The sequence below is a fragment of the Octopus bimaculoides genome, chromosome 2 (assembly GCF_046866305.1).
Source record: "Octopus bimaculoides isolate indiv1 chromosome 2, ASM4686630v1, whole genome shotgun sequence".
NCBI lineage: Eukaryota > Metazoa > Mollusca > Cephalopoda > Octopoda > Octopodidae > Octopus > Octopus bimaculoides.
Genome location: NC_142929.1, coordinates 84809748 through 84826985, shown reverse-complemented (window position 1 = coordinate 84826985; position 17238 = coordinate 84809748). Strand labels below are relative to the sequence as shown.

General features: G+C 37.4%; 1 protein-coding gene across 1 annotated transcript in view; it reads left to right on the top strand.

Moving 5' to 3' along the window:
- Positions 1 to 17238, top strand: part of LOC106872534 (cdc42-interacting protein 4 homolog) — a 298471-nt gene that overhangs the window by 246929 nt on the left and 34304 nt on the right. Inside the window, exons 10-11 of the mRNA XM_052965856.2 lie at positions 4962 to 5074; positions 13585 to 13717. Of these exons, the coding sequence (XP_052821816.1) occupies positions 4962 to 5074; positions 13585 to 13717 (246 nt within the window). The remainder of the gene's footprint in view (positions 1 to 4961; positions 5075 to 13584; positions 13718 to 17238) is intronic.

Here is a 17238-nt window from a genome sequence, read left to right as displayed (position 1 = left end):
TTATTTCTTATAGTCACAGTGGCTTTGTTGCCATTGTTGCCCGTGTTTGTTTTCATTCTTGTAATTGACTATGTTGGTGGGATATCCTTTGTCATTATTTTTGGTATTGTTATTAAGGGAGCAAGATACTTAGCAGTATTTTGTCAGCCACTGAGTTCAAATTCTGCCAAGATCAACTTTGCCTTTCATCCTTTCGTGATCAATAAATTAAGTACCAGTGAAACACTGGGGTCGATGTAATTTACTAGTCCCCTCCCACTGAATTTCAGGCCTTGTGCCTTTAGTAGAAAGGATTATCATTATTATTATTATTATTATTATTATTATTATTATTATAGAATGAGAGAGCAATGCATGCAATCAAAGTAACACTGGGCAACAAATATATGAATCCCAATATACCCATCATAACTACCCTTCTATTAAGAGTACACCAAGCATACGCATCACAACCATATGTGCACAACATGGTGATCTCATATTAAAATAAACAGTGCATAGCCTTGCAGGTGGGAGCCCAGTTAGAATTTTCTTCAGGTCGAGTAACCTATCCTGAATAAGTGTTGTCTAAGGATGATAAATGAAGCACCCATGTTTCCACAGGTGAATTATTCAAACCCCAGAGAATTCCTCTCAACACATGACTATGATTCTCCTTCACTACTCCTGTTGATGATCATGGGTGCATTAAGGGTTATGCTCAACTGGTTTTATTCTAGCAACTGGCAAGCAAATCTGCAGTATTGAGCAGAATATTTCCTGTAGCCCATTTTTTACACAGACAAAACATGTACATGTTAACCCTTCCAATCAGTTAAGATTGGAAACCATGTGAGCCACTGCTTCAGGGCATTTATTATTATTATTGAAGACGTCACTCAGTATCCAATATTGTCATTTTGTAGATTGAAGATATTGCGTATACCAGGGATTTGTGCTGTCTGTCAAAGGATAGACAGCACTTTGCACGGTATGTGCAGTTTCAAGTAAAGCTGATGTTTGCAACACACCAAGATAGTAGGGTATTTCTAAATTTTTCAAATGTTTCTTCATGTTGGGCGCTATTGAAACCAATGCTTAAATGACAACAGGAACAGCCTTTATATTTGACACTCATAGCTACCACATCTTGGCGATCTCAATTTTCCAGTTTCCATATCTGTTGACCTTTTCTTTTTCTTTCATGACATTATATTGATCTCACACTGCTATATCAATTATTAGGTACTCTTGCTTGTCCCTCCTAAAGGCTACTATATCTGGCCTTTAGTGCTCTAACACCTTGTCTGTCTGGAAATCAAAGTCCCAGAAGATCTTTGCCTTCCCATTTCCATCCATTACTTTTTTCAGTCTATATTGGTACCAAGTGCCTGTTAACTCAATCCATACATCTGGCTCAGTAGTCAGTGAAGGTTTAGGGCTATCTTGTATCTGAGCTTGTACTCTTTCTGCACAAGACTTTCACAAGTGCTAATGATGTGAGTCAGGCTTTTGACCTTCTTCCCACACATTCTGCAGAGGTTCATTGCACCTGTGTGGTATCTATCCCTTTTCACTGAGTTGATATTCAATGCCTGGTCCTGAGCTTTCAGTCCTTTACTTAACGTCACCTTTGCTGAGCCACTTCTTGGTATTTTGGTCTTTTAAGTTGTTAGTTTCATGTAATTCCTTGCAGAGTAGTGTTTCTTCTTTCATTGGCTCTTCATGACTGGAATGAATTAGCACTCTCAACTCCTTTGTTAATAAATCCTTCTGCATTAGTAGCATACTGTATCAGGTCTAGTTTGCAAAATACTGTCATGTTTCTTCTTTCACTGTCTATGCACTCCCATACACTTATCAGGTCACATCCACCTTTACCCCTCTTCATGTACAGCCTGTGTACATTCATGTTATGGTGGAGAGTACCATGCATTGTCATCATCTTTCAGATAGTGTGATCGAGTTGGTCAATCTCCGCTCATATTCATTTCAGAATGGGTGCACTATAGCAAACTGCAGTAACAGCCCATATGTTGATGGTAGTCACAAAGCTCCTTGCATGAGTTTTGATTTCAAGAGAAGTTTGAGGCACTTCAAATATGCAGCAGTAACCTTGTCTTTCATTTTTCTATGCAAGATATTGTCTAGCTGCAGGCTCTCAAGGTACGTGTACCCATCATCATCTGGGTCTCCCATTTGTTCTCTGTTTGGCAATTCTATGCCTCTACAACCTGCTCTTTTTCCCTCATTTCAAAGTGAGTGCTGCACACTTTGAGATCCCAAATTCCATTCCTATATCCTTGCTGCACATTTGTACAATCTCAACCAGCCTCTCTATTTCAGTCTGTTTTTGTGAACAGTTTTAAATTATCCATGAAAAGAAGCTGGTTGAGATGAGGTCAATTCTTTGTCAGCTTGTAATTTGTGTTGACTTTGTGGAGAACAACTTTGAAAGTGGGATCAAAACTATAACAAATAGTAAAAGTAGACAAGAATTTCCCAGGAAAATATCTCTTTTGATTGTTACCGCAGTTATAGAAAAGATGTATTTTCCAACTAGACATGATGTTCTTGATTAGTGCATGCAAATTCTCAGTTTATACACACATGTCCAGTGTTTCCAGAATCCATAAATGCAGTAACATGTCACAAGCCATTTCTAAATACTGTCCAGGCCATATGCAAGATTTGTCCGAGTACCATTGCAGTTCTTCATTACAACCTTGTCTATCACAAAGTGGTTCTTGATGCCCTTAGATCTTTTCCAGTATTCCTATTGTTGTGTCTAGAGAGAGTCATACTTCCTTAATAGCTAATGCACTCACTGGTTAAATTTCCACTCATTTTTTTTTTTTGTGCATATCTTCCAAAAATTTTCATTGCTTTTGCAACCTTGTCAATGGATATCAATTCTGCCCGTTATCAGAGCTGCATTTCTTTTTGTCTGCTTGAGATTCTTTTGCATGTGTGTGTGTGTGTGTGTGTGTGTGTGTGTGTGTGTGTGTGTGCATGTGCCCCAGCGTGCATACGTGTTTATGTGTGTATGTGTGTGTGTGTGTATTTGTGTTTGTACCTCTGCTTCCTTGTATGTGCATGTTTGAGTGTGTCTTTGTGTATGAGTTTGTGTGATTATGTACATGCATCTGTTACGTATGGACGTATGTTTTTGTGTGTATGCATGTGTGTGGAGTGTATATATATGATCTTGTGTTTCCGTCTCATTTTGTGCGTGTGTGTGTGTGTACTTGTCTGTTCATATTACCTATATATCTATCTACCTACCTATATATCTATCTGTTTACCTACATACTTATTTACCTACCCATCTAATTACCTACAAAAGGAGACAGAAACATATGACCATAAATGCACACACACACATACACACAAAGATACACATGTAGTCACACATCCATACATAACAGATACACATACATAATCACACAAACTCATATACATAGACACACTCAAACATTCACACACAAGAAAGCACAAACACGCACAAACACACACACATATGAATATGCAGCATACATGCATACACATACATACATACATATGTGCATACGCATGCATGCCAATGTGCATACACATGCATGCAACAGAATCTCAAACAGACGAAAGGAATGTAGCTCCAATAACGGATAAAGTCAACCTCTATTGACAAGTTTACAAAGGCAATGAAAATTTTTGGAAGACAAAAAAAAAATACTAAATGAGTGGAAATTGAACCAGTGAGTGTGTTAGATATTAAGACAATATGACTCTCCCCAGACACAACAAAAATTTGTTTCAACACACAGATTTAAATAAGGAATCTTGCAAACCAGATACAAAATCAAAGTAGCATCCCTTATGTTCTGTTAGAAGTAGATTGTTTTCTACAAGGAACATATGTATTTTCCTTGTGAGGATGCCTGTTAATACTTTCTGTAAGAGGTTAAGACTAGCAATAGGTCGGTAATTGCCAGCCTCATGGCCCTTTTATTGATCTTTCATTAGCAATGTTGTCTTTCCCTCTACTTTCCATTCTGGAACTGCATCATCTTGTAGGCAATTGTCTAATTGCAAGCCAATTCATTTGTGTGTTAACCTAAACCACTTTAGTCAGTAGCCTTGGATTCCATCTGGCCCTGCCACTCTCCAGTTTGGCAGTTTTGATACCTGTGCAGTTAGATCTGTTATGCACACATGTTCCTACCTTGGATCCTCAAGGTACTAGAGTTTGGATCTCATGGAATGAATTTACTCGGCACTGTGGTCATAGGAAACTTTGTGCCCCCTCATGTTATTCCCAAATTAGCAGGTTTCTTCTGCTTCAGGAGGTATATTATCTTCTGTGTCTCTACCCAGGCTCTTAAAAAACAACCTCTGGTTATTTATGAATAGCCTGTTTTTTATGGAATTCTGATATGCAATCAGTGTGGCATTGCATCTTCAATGCTTTTGCTTGATTATTATTATTGTTATTATTATTATTATCATTATTATTATATATTTCTTTATTCAATTCTTTATATATTTACTTACCTTGGTGGATGGCAGAAGCAGTAGAGTACTAAACAAAATACCTAACAGTTGAATTTGCCTTTCATCACTCCAGTATTGATAAAATAAGTACTGAGTACTTGTATTAGTTTTATTGACTATATTCCTCTCTCAAATCCCACTAAGTTGATTTAACTTTACATCCTTCTTGGGTTCATAAATTAAGTATCAGCTGGATATCTATAGCTATTTAATCACATAGCCCTCCCTCAAATTTGGGGCATTGTGCTTAAGTTAACTACCCCACCACTTGAGCAAATTGATGAGAAAATATTATTTTGTTTGTAGGTTGCACTTGATAACAAGAATTTTGTTTGTTGCATTGTTTAGATAGGTGGTAGTGAGAAGGGAAGTGTAAGCATAATGTAATTCTCCAAGATTATTAATTATAACTTTTCACTTAGTAATTATAGCTTATCTTTATAATTCAGGTGGATGATCAGAAAGAAGACTTCAGTGATCTACCCCCCAATCAGAGGAGGAAGAAACTACAGCAGAAGATTGATCTTATAAACAAAGAAATTGGTAAAGAAACAGCTGAAAGGTATTTCAAAATGATTTCAAAATTCCGTGTACTTTTCCTCTTAACACTGTACTTAACACAGTTCAAATTTTTTTATTTCAAATTACTTGAAAATCAATATTTATATAATCAGTTGTTGAGAACTGAAATATTGATGAAAAGAAATATCTTAACATTTAATTTTATTATGAACAGTGTTCAAAGTATTGAGATGGATAATTATTTTTTTAAACTATAATGAAAATATAAAAGATAAATTAGAAAAATATTTTTAAAATTATATTGAAAATATTCATGAAATATCATGAAGTAACAATTAGGCATGTATTGCCAAAGCTTTAATAAGGTATGGTCATTCATTTCTTCCCTTATCAAATAAGCCCACCAAGCAAATACAAGATGGGCTGAAAAGTTCATAGGGTGACTATGAAAGAGTGATACTAGAGTTGTGAAATCTTGCATGCATTAATTTCAGTTCTTCTTATTAATAACTGCATTGTTTTTTTCCAGGTAAACTGACATCTGACTGTTCAAAGAAGACTTCAAAAGTAACTAGTAGTGACTTCTCTTGAAAATAAACTAAATTTTGCATCATGGTATTATTAAGTATCTGCAGAAAAAGGGTTTAGCACCTTAAGGACATTCATGCTGACATGCTTGCTACATTAGGCAACAGTTGACTTAGGAGGGGAAGGGAGAGTCTTGGAAATGACCCAAGGTCTAGATGTCCTGCAACTGCTGCCACTGAGAAAAACATTAATCATCTTCACCACATGGCAATAGATGATAGGTGACTGACTATAAATCAAATAGCCAATGCTATTAGCATATCCCATGAAAGAGTTGAGAATATTCTGCACAATGAACTTGACATGATGAAGATTTCTGCTTGATGACTGCCACTTCTGACACCTGGTCAAAAGCACACCAGGCTGATCACATCATGGGAAAAGGTGACATTGTTTAAGGCTGGTTTCCTTGAACGTTTCCTAACCCAGGATGCAGTGGAAACACCCCTCCTCACACACTACAAAGGAGGCCAAGGTCATTTCATCTGCAGAGAAGGTGATGGCCTCAGTTTTTGGGGATGCAAAAGGCACTGTGTTTATTGACTATCTTCAAAAGGGCTACAGTATTAATGGAGAGTACTATGCCAACTTGCTGAGGTAGTTACAAAAGGCTATCAAGATGCCCAGAAAAACTGACGAAAAGGATCTTGTTTCATAAGGACAATTCACGCAAATCCTTTGTTTCAATGGCTGCTGTGCATGACTGCCCCATCTGACTATCGTCTGTTCCCCAATGTGAAAAAGCACCTGGCTAGAAACCAGTATCGCAATGATAATGATGTCATATCTGCTGTTGATGACTTTTTGAGCAACAGGATAAAAGCTTCTTCATCAATGGGATCCAAACACTGCATCACCAATGGAGGAAGTGTGTGGACCTCAAGGTGGTGCTATGATGAAAATCAAACTGCATTTGGTTATATTCCATGAGAGTATCTTGTTCAGCCTATGGACTTTTCAGCCGATCCCCCTAGGTTGTAAATGAAAATCAAAACTTCTCTCTTTTTTTAATCCCTTCCCTTTGTGTATCTATGGCATGTTTTTGCTTTTTATGTTAAAAAAAAACAAAAACACCTTGTTCTTTTCTACCAAAGAAATACAGAAAGAGATAGAGCTAATGAGAGATACTGTGATTCTACAAGCCTTTGGATTTGAAAGATAATTTTCAAGAAATGTTAAATAAGATGTGTTCTCACGTGTAATGAAGATGCATTTCAAAATGTTGTGCTAGGAATCAGCTCCCTAGATTTGATTGAGCCTTAATTTCATGTGTGTCTCTGCCAATAACATCAATGTAGTTAGAGCACAGGAGTTTCCAAAATATAATATCTGACAGTGTAGGTGCCAGCAAAACATACCCCTGCATTAAACAGTAATAGTAGAGATGGGTGGAATATGTCCATAAATCCTCTCTTTAGTCTTGTGCTTACATCATAAGATGTTTTGAACTCTTGTGACTAGCTTGATTCAAGGCAATTTTGATGGTTTTAGTTCCAAAGAGAACATTGCTCTCTACAAATGCCCTGAAGAAAGCAAGCCTTGCTGGCTTTGAAATACTTGATTGTCAGATGTTTTGAAACTTATTGGTACTCTAGGCTTCTCCCTTACTGTCAGCAACATAGAATGCAAGGTACTTGAAGTCACTGACATATTTGAGTTGTGTGCAATTTATCATCATCACCATCATTTGATGTCAGTGTTCCATGCTGGCATGCATTAAATGGTTTGACAGGATCTAATGTGTCCAAGGCTGCATCTTGTTCCAGTGTCTTGTTTTGCATGGTTTCTACATGGTTTCTACAGTATGGCCTGGGTGCTTTTTTGTGTTACCTGTACTATTGAAGTCACCATGCAGCTCACAGGACTACAAACCCTGGAGGTGGAGGTCAACTTCATGCTAGTGGATGAAATGATTGAACTATGAGAGGTTGATGGGGCAGTGAAGTTCTTATGAACGATCAGCAGGAGTTGCAAGAGATAAATAATGGTGATGAGATGCCTAGATAGCCCTACAAAAAATACCAGGTGAATTGAAATATTGGTTTGCAAGGCAAATGAAGGGAGGGATGGAAGGCCAACTGCCAGCAGGGTGGATGAGTAAGTTATCATGAGTTGGGGGAGATAGAGGGGTGCAGAAGAGGATGGTGGAGATGCAAGTGGTAATGATGAAACATTTGTTGAATGGATAGGGCAAGAGAAGGGGATAACAAGGCTGGTAGTCTGCAGGAGAAGTAGCAGGCTTAATTGCCTAAGAGTTGAGGGGGTGAGTCACTGTATTGCAGGTGAAAAGCACAGTACATAGCACTTCCAGAAGTCAGATTTGCTGATAAGGGCGGGTCTTTTCAACAACCTCATATTGCCAGAGATACCAGTCCAGTGTCATCTCTTCTGTTAGGCTTAGGAACCTAAAGGCAGCCTTAACCACTTCGTCCCATGTCTTCCTGAGTTTCCCTCTTCTACAAGTTCCAGTCACATTTAGCAATCAACACTTCTTTATACAGCTGTTCTCTTCCAAATGCAATTACATGTCCATAGAAGCACAGTCTTCTTTCTTGCATACAACTGATTCCTCTAATGCCCAGTTTTTCACTCAGCGCCTTTGTACTAATTCTTTCCAAACTTCTCAGAAAATCTGCATTCAAGTAAGTATCACTATAGAGTGCCATATAATGGAGACAAGCATAGTTTGAATATGCAAAAACACACTTTTTGCTTCATCATTTTCCATGCCAAAATAAATTTTTCCCATGGAAAAGTATATATCATTTGAAAATTCTAGATGCGAACTTTCTTATCATATAGTTTTAACTAAACTCCAGTGATTACATATGTCAAGATCCTTCAAACATCTTGGAATTTCCATGCATCTACAAAGTTTGTCCTTTTTTTTTTTTTTTGTCTTTTTGACTGCTGAACAGTAGCCCTCATTCTAGTGCAATGCACTGGAATGCTATAACATGAACTATGTTTTTGTTTTATTTTGATATGAAAATTCATGGGGATAGGTTAGATAATCATTACAAAATATAAAAGAGAAAATTTTATTGTTAATTTTCACTTAGAAAAGAACATGTTTTCTTCAAGATTTTTATTCAATATGGTCAAAATCTGGCCACAATATGCCTATAAACACAGTCAGTATAGAGGGTGGTATACTGACACTACTTACCAAACTAAGGTATTTATATATAGCAAGAGGTCAAGTGGAACACAAATCCAAGGCTTCAAATTTTGAGTTTGAGCCAGAATTTCAAAAAATATACAAGCTAATTACTAAGTAAACATATATTACTACAAAAAAATTGAGCTCAAACTTAGCATAGAGCCATCATATTGAAAGTATTGTTTATTCCCTTTTGCTGTTTTAACATGTGGAGAGTCACTAAGTAAACCAAGCATATATACTTGTACTTGTAGATTTTATTTTTCTTTGAAAAATATTGGTCAAATTTCACCAGTGAAAATAATATTGTGCAATGAATATAATTATGTGGACTATTAAAGTCAAATGCGATGATTTTTGGAGGATTTGTTTCTGATTTTGACTACCGTTGGTAGTGTTTTCGTATTCGTTTTGGGTTGGTTTCTTTTTCTCTTTCTCTCCTACTAACAATTTTGCTGTAAGTTATGTTGTAGGAATTAGTTTTCACATTTTATTTGTTTTTTAGTCTAGCTGTATATGCAATTCTGAGAATAGTACCTGGTGGTTGTGAGATGTGCTAAATGCAACAGCTAAATCTCCCTTAAATCACATGCCTGTTTGTTTGAAAATATTTCCTTTTTTTTTCTTTCTTTCTTACCAAAAAAGTCTTCTCCTATTCTTTTAAGTGTGTAGTGCAAATAAATTGGCCAAAATCAGTTCTCAAGAAAGGGGGAATCATAAATTTTCTAAAATTGTTTTTTATAAAAAGCTTACCCCCTTTATTTCCAAGATTGATCTAAAAAAGATGAAAAAATCCACATCAAAACAGAGAAAATCCAACTTATGTGGGCTCCTGATCCAAAACTCCATCATTTATAGCCATTTTTATTAGTCCTGTAATTAATCCACCGTTTGAACCAAAGGAGATGGCGATGAAGTGGAAGATGACTCCTTTTAACGCGTCGCATGGTTGAACACAAAACATAATATATGACATAGAAGACTCGCCGTGTGAGATGATGCGAGCCAAGTGCCAGTAATGGAACAAGAGAGTGACAGACACAACCGTTATATATGTAAAGAGAGTAAGTTTATTAACATAGTGAAACTGTATTGTCTGTGTGTGCATGCATGCGGCATATATAAATAACACAATACTCAAGTCAGGCCTTCGTGTAAGCAAGAGTGTGTATACAACAATATGAAATGACGGACTGTCGTATAAGCAATAGTGTGTGTGCAATATGTGTGAGTACAAAGTGTGTGTGTGAGTGAGAGGAACACAGAACATAGAAAGAGTGTCTGTAACATAGACTATGAAAGTCCTAAACACAGAGTTAGAGAAATACCAGTTCGTTTTAAGAGTTACACAAGATATAGAATGTTCATACGCAGGAAGTTGTGGCCGAGAGAGCAGAGCTGTGGTATCACATGTAGTGTTTGTTGAGCGTCGATGCTGTGACCAGTTACCTGGTATAGAATATTCTCACAGGTTGTTCTAGCTGTTATACTTCATGGTGGAAATAATCCACTCAAACAGTGTTGAGATGAAACCGCGTTTGTTGATGTTGGTGTGTACCTGGTAGTGGTGTTGCTCGCGACAACATTGTGGTAGTCAGTACATTGGTGGTGAAGACGTCGTCACTGGAAACTGGCTGGAGCTGTGTTCTGTATGTGGTCAGCGACCAGACCTGTGAGAGGTCTGAAATCGAAGATGACTGGCGCAGTTGGAACAGGCTTATTTATAGATGAAATAGGGCTCCAGGAAACAGGCAGAAATCACTCTCTCACGTGACCTTATTAAAAGGCCACTATTGGACAGTATGCACCCTGGCGCGAAACAGGACTGTAGACAATCGCCGCGCAAATGAGAACCAATCAGGGTTGTGGACACAAGGGTCGAAGGCTAGATGTTAACCACTTCGTTATCATTTGTGATTGAATGCCTGTGAGTGAGGTTTCACTACAGTCCATTAAAATTTTATTGCAATGGTGTCATGTCCCCAAATCTCAGGATTTATTTAGTTCTATATCTACTACAAAGGTGCCAAAACTCAAGTCTCTGTGGATTGTATTTTTAGATTTAACTAGGTCTGAAAATACTGCAAAATTGACTGCTTGTGACATGTAACAAAATAGGCTTTACACAAATATTTAAAAAACTTCCAAAAAGAAAAAAAGTTCTCTTTCCAAGAATCTGAAAAAAAAGAAAACCCTACTATACTAGTCACTATTAATGTAGTTGTGTAATTTGAAGATGATTATCACCTCAGTTTCAAAGATATGACATCACAAATATGGCTAATTATTCATTTAGGCCAATCACACAAGATTTTGACCAATTTACTGACCATTCAAATTGTTGTATTTCCTAAAATATCTAAGTTTCAAAATGTTTCTTTTTGGATGCTCTCCAAGAAAAAATATGGTAGAAATTACATTTAAATATTTTCAAAAATTCATAGTCCTATTTAATTCAAGACCCCATATCTCACTACCATGCAGCATTGCAGTTCTTACACGGCCATTATTCAGTCTGCTTTTCACTCTTAGTGAAAAGATCTTCATTGCTACATTTTTGGATAATCTGCTAGTAATTCCACTATATCTCTTGTGTGTCCATATGTTACATCCAGTACAGCATATGGAGCTGTCAACTTGGATCGCTGGTCCCTCTATTGGGTCAGCATGGGATAATCCTTGTTTATCCTGTAATCAGTCTTTGCATTGAGGAACAGACTAACTTTGGCTGCAGCATTATATATAAAAAATTTTCTAAAATAACTTATTGCCACTTTAACTGATACAAGATGTTAAAGACATCTGAAACCCTCGCATTAAGTCTAACTTCCTTTTGTAACCTGATTATTTTAAAATGTTTATTTTTATAAAATCTAAAATTACTTAGACACTGAACTGTTATTGACTTCTACAGATAACATAAAATACTTCAGCATCTAATTCTTCGATAAAATGTTGTATATACATTGAATAAAAATTGAATTTGCAATCAGAAGCAGTGTGAAATTTAGCCCAGAGAGGGCAGTGAGGAACTCTTTCAATGTATTCATCTCTTGAACAACATTACCGTAACCATACTGGTTTTAAGAGATAACTACCACCATTTGTATTTTGATAAACTCCAGTTTTGAGCTTAATGCTTACAAAATTATATATAATTAGAAAATGTTGCTATAGCTGCCTTAACAGCCTCTATTTTTCTGATTATATGTATCTCTCTTCCACCATTATCTTACAAAATTTTGACACTGGCAATCCTTGATTATATCTTTCCATTAATCTTAATACACAACAGTCCTAGTCTAAAGCATCTTCATAAGGACTTCATAACATTGTAACTACTCTTTATACATAAGGACATACCTGTTCAGGGTCTTGCTGCTTTGATTTCATTACTCACATCCCGACAGTTTTAACATAGTGTGCTGCATCCTCCTTTTCCGTGTTGGGCTAGGTGAAGAAAAAACATTGTTCATGTGAATGGCATGCCCTTATTTTTCATATCCTCTGAGAAACCACTTTATGTGCAACACCAACAGCCCTTGGTACCTTAACTGTTTTTCAACCTAAGCACAGTTGCCAATTGTACATGTACCCAGTTTTTGCATCACCCAACCCTTGGTTTTCAGGCCCCGCTTGGTTGGTTTTACTGGCATGTTTATTAGCAGCCTTATTGAAATTGAGTTACTTTTCAAGATAAAAATTTTTTTGCTAAAGTGGCACAAGCTTTTCAAAAAGTAGTTGGATTTTGTGAGCCCTGTCATGCTCAGGGTGATTCCTTTGTTTCTCTTTGGAATCATGAAAGATAGAAAAAAGACAGAATTCTCAGAAATCTGTCTCCTGTCATGATGTACCTAAAACCTTACATCTCAATAAAGTCATCAGTAGACCAATCCAAGTCAAACAATAAGCGTTTTGTGAGCACAGTCAGAAGTAAAATTGCAACAAATGCCTTCCTTTCTACAAAAGTGGTGTCCTTCCATGTGTTGATATACACAAGTTGGTGCCAGTATATGCCCCTCTCTTTTCCTTCTCCTGACTAGCATGCATTGACTAGCCTCATTGACAAACAATGTTATCATTTCATTATTAAGGAATAGACAAAGAGTTGCCCCTCAGAAATGCCATCAGGCACCTCCTTGGGCCAGTAACTTCATGAAAATCAACTGGCCAGGTGTGATAGTATCCACTTGGTGCATTGTTATAAACATAGTCACCATCCTCATCATTACCTCCAACCATTTCACCATCGATATCTGCCTGAGTGAATCCTTCAAAACTGTCATCCAAGTCAGAATCAAACAAGATTTCTTCCAGAAAAGCTTCATCAAATGCAGGACTGCCTATTTTTTATCCGGAACAAAATCCATAAAGCTATAATCAATTTAAAACCTTGTGTACTTTGTGGCAAGTAAATTAACAATGAAAATGGCATCAGAAGACAGAAGTTTAGCCTCATTCTAAATCAAAAGTAGGCTGTTTCCAGCTTAAAATATCAGAAATAAACTTTGTGAAGTATTTATTTTAAGTACCCTCCCAAGGTAACACAAGGCACCTGCAGCTACAAGAGAGAAAGCTCATGGGCAACAACAGCATGGAGAAGACTAAATAGATGCTTCTTGTGATTATATTATTGCTAAGATTATTTTGACCTTGTATATTTTCATGTTCTGATCTCAATGTGTAACAATTTCCCTACATGCACTTCTAATTATAATACAGTACACTGAGTGATATTGTAGAAGAGAAAATGTAAATCTTTTATTCTTTCAATTCATTCCATGTTAACTGTTTCATAGGGAGGGTATGCTGAAGATGAAAGATGTATACATAAACAATCCAGCACTTGGTGATGCTAGCAGCTTGGATAAAAAACTGGAAGAGAACGCACAGAAACTTGACCGATTGAACCAGGAACTGATCAAATTTGAGGTATTGTTTATATTAAGCTTGTCATCATTTTAACATCCACTTTTTAATGCTTGCACAAGTCAAAGGGATCTTGTTGCCAGCCCTCACTGGTTACCAAGCAAGTTAATACTTCCCCATTCCCTGATATATTTTGGGGGAAGATTGGAAATGAAATATGCTACTTGTATGACATTGACACTTGTTAACATGCATCACATAATGTCAAAACAAAGAAGCACAAACATGTATGTATATATATATATATATATATATATATATATATATATCAAAAAATCAAAATAAGCAACACGGATTTCAAAGATGATTGCAGTACGCACGTTTCATGCTATTCCATTTATTTAAGTAATGTGAGCATTACATTAAATGCAATATGAAGAGCAATCTTCAGCTGCACGAAAATGCAGAAAATTACAGTAGAATAGACATATTATAATTGTGGCAACATTTCAAATCCAAGTGGGAGAAAGAATACATAAAAATCCAAGTGGGAGGAAGAATACATGAATCCATCTTGACATAGCTGAGTCTATCAAGTAGCATGAAACGTGCGTACTGCAATCATTTTTGAAATCCGTGTTGCTTATTTTGATTTTTTGATCACCTATCCTTTTGGAATGGTTTTTGTATAATACCATACCATACGATATTCTGGTGCCTACGCATAAGTACCATATTCAATCTTGAATCTAAATCTAAACCTATATATATATATATATATATATATATATATGTTGTTGTACTGTATATTTGGTGTTAATTTGCTTCAGCTTTATATTACATTAATCTTAATCTTATTTCGGCCAGAGTTCTTTCGTCACACTTCTGTGACTTCATCAGTGGTCCTTTGTTTCCTTCTTTTTTATGTGTGTCTCACCTTGCTAACTATCAGCCATTTTGTATTTTGTATTCCTATTGTATGTGTCTACGCATGTGTGTCCTTCAATGTGTCTGTGTCTTTTGTAAGTGCATGTGTGTATGGGGAGTGTCTGTATCACCTATATTCTCTGTTAATACGTGTTCGTTTGTATTTGTTTTTATTTATTTATTTGTTCATGTGTGTGTGTGTGTTTTTTTGTTTAATTAAATTTTGTTAACGTATGTAGTATTTAATTCCATTTGTTTATCTATGTATTGTATTATACTTTGTTCATATTATTATTGGTTTATGGGTAACATGTTGTCACATGCTGTGGTTTGTGGTTTGTTAGTGGTGTGTGTTAGTGTTCCATTCTAGTTTCCTATTCAGGCTAGGTTTCTCTTCTATTATGTGTGTAGCTTCAGTAATTTGTCTAAGTGCTGCATCACTGCTATGTGTAGATAAGATTTTAATTTCTATGTTGTTGATTGAGCCTCTATGTTCTTGCTCAGCGTGCTGGTACAGAACTGATGAGTTCTTCCCTTCCTTAAGTTCCCTCCAATGTTCGTTTGCCCGCTCCCCTATGCTCCTTGCTGTTTCGCCTACATATGTCATTGTCTTATTTCTGCATCGTCCCTCTGTACATCTTATACTATAGATCACGTTTCTGGTTTTGCAGTTCGTTTGTGGGCTAAATCTACATACGATACAGTTCCTATCAGTGCAGGGGGTTCTACTGAAAGGGTATGTTCTACTGATAAACGATTTAATAGGGTTGCCTGGCCTTTCAACAACCTTAATTCTTAGCTTAAGTTTATCTAGGGCCCTTCTAAAGCGGTACGCCAGTTCGCCTCTAGGGGTGGTGTCGACGAACATGACGCTCTGGTACTTGTGGCTATCGTACCATGAGCTTGCCTTCCCTATTTTCTTCTTAGTCCTTTCTATGGTGTTCCATGATTTGCTCCTATAGAGTGGGCAAATCCCATTCCTATCGTTGCGTTTGATTGTTTCAAACTTCTTCATAGCTCCTTTGTATACCCTGATCCTTTCTTTATGGCTGTAACCTGAGAACTGCATGCGGTGGACGAAATGTTGTATATGTCTCTTTAATTCTGTAGGGTCGCACATGCAGGAGACATTTCGCATTACTCTGACGAGGTCTGCCATCAATATGTTGAATTTGGCATTGTCCGCAATAGCCGAGTTCCGGTGGATCAGGTATTTGGAGGCCATAGGTTTTGTATAGTGTGAATGGAGGATTCTGGTTTTATTGTTCTTAGTTTCTAGCCAGAGTTCAGTATCTAATACAGGTAATCTATGGTTAGGGTGTTTAGTAGGGTAGTCTATCGTAACTTTAATACTCTGGTGGATGGAGTTAGCTATTTGCTGGATGCTCTCCATAGTCTTAGTTTCTATTTCTATTTCAGGGGTACTCTCTTGTGGGGGTGTCTTTACCACTAAGTTGATATCATCGACATATCAAGAGTACACATTCACGAGTATGGAGTTCTGTGTCAGGCGTTCCTTAAGCCTTCTGTCCCACCATACCATGAAGAGATTGGCCACATCACCGGCGATACTAACACCGATGGCTGCCCCCTCGTCCTGGGTGTATAATTTGTTGTTAAATTTAAAGGTGTGGCCTTTTAGGGTGACCTTTATACTAGCTCCTAGTGCATGTGCGATCATTTTCTTTACCTGGTGGATACTAGTGGGGGTCCGTATGGCTCTGGTCCATCCACTCCATCTCTCTATAGAGGTAATTGTGGGTGGTCTACCTCTTAGACGTCTACTAGGGCAGAAATCTCTAAGGTCGTATCTATCTAGATATACATCGTCATATGTCAATCTAAGTAGGAGGCCCAGTTCTTCTGTGTTGACTTTTTGGAACTCTGCTTCGCTCTCGTTGATCATCTCCACGCACTTTTCCACTGCAAAATCCACGTCGATAGATGGGTATAGTGATACCACATCCATGCTACCCACTATACACCCTGTCAGGTTGCAAGTGTTGTTGCAGTCGTTGATCCTGCTGAGGAGATCTTCCGTGTTGTCACAGACATCAGGTGACATCTGGATTATGGGGCGTATGATCATTGAGAGGAAGTAGGAAATCCTGTAGTTACTAGCGACATTCGCTCCACAGACTGGTCTTGTTGGTGGTCCCACTACAGGATTAGTTGTTACTTTGTGGTCCTTACGGAGCCCATACAGCGTCGGGATATCATTGTTCCAGGCTTGGAAGTTGTTGGCTGTGCGCTTCTGGGGTCTAAGAACAATTGTCCACATCATCATGTGGGCATTGAGGACTTTTTCTCTTTCCTCATGCGCCTGTAAGGTTGTTACCTTCGTATTGGCGATGTGAGGTTGCATTGCCTGGATATAGTTCGGCAGGCTGTCTATTGACATTCTGCCAGACTTATCTGTGGGAAGGCATACCACTTCTCCATTTTTCGTGCGCTGCATGAGCTTGTGTAGGCCACTTGCGGGTATATTCCCAAGTTGTTGGGCCTCTGTCTTATTCCGTCTCTGTCTCTTAGTGTACAATTCTAAAATCTGTCTAAGTTTTGTCCTAGCTATAGTGAACTGTGCTTCCATGTGGTCATGAGTATGTCTAGGGATGCAGACTTTTTTGTTAAAGGGTAATGTTGTCGGGTATACCCGG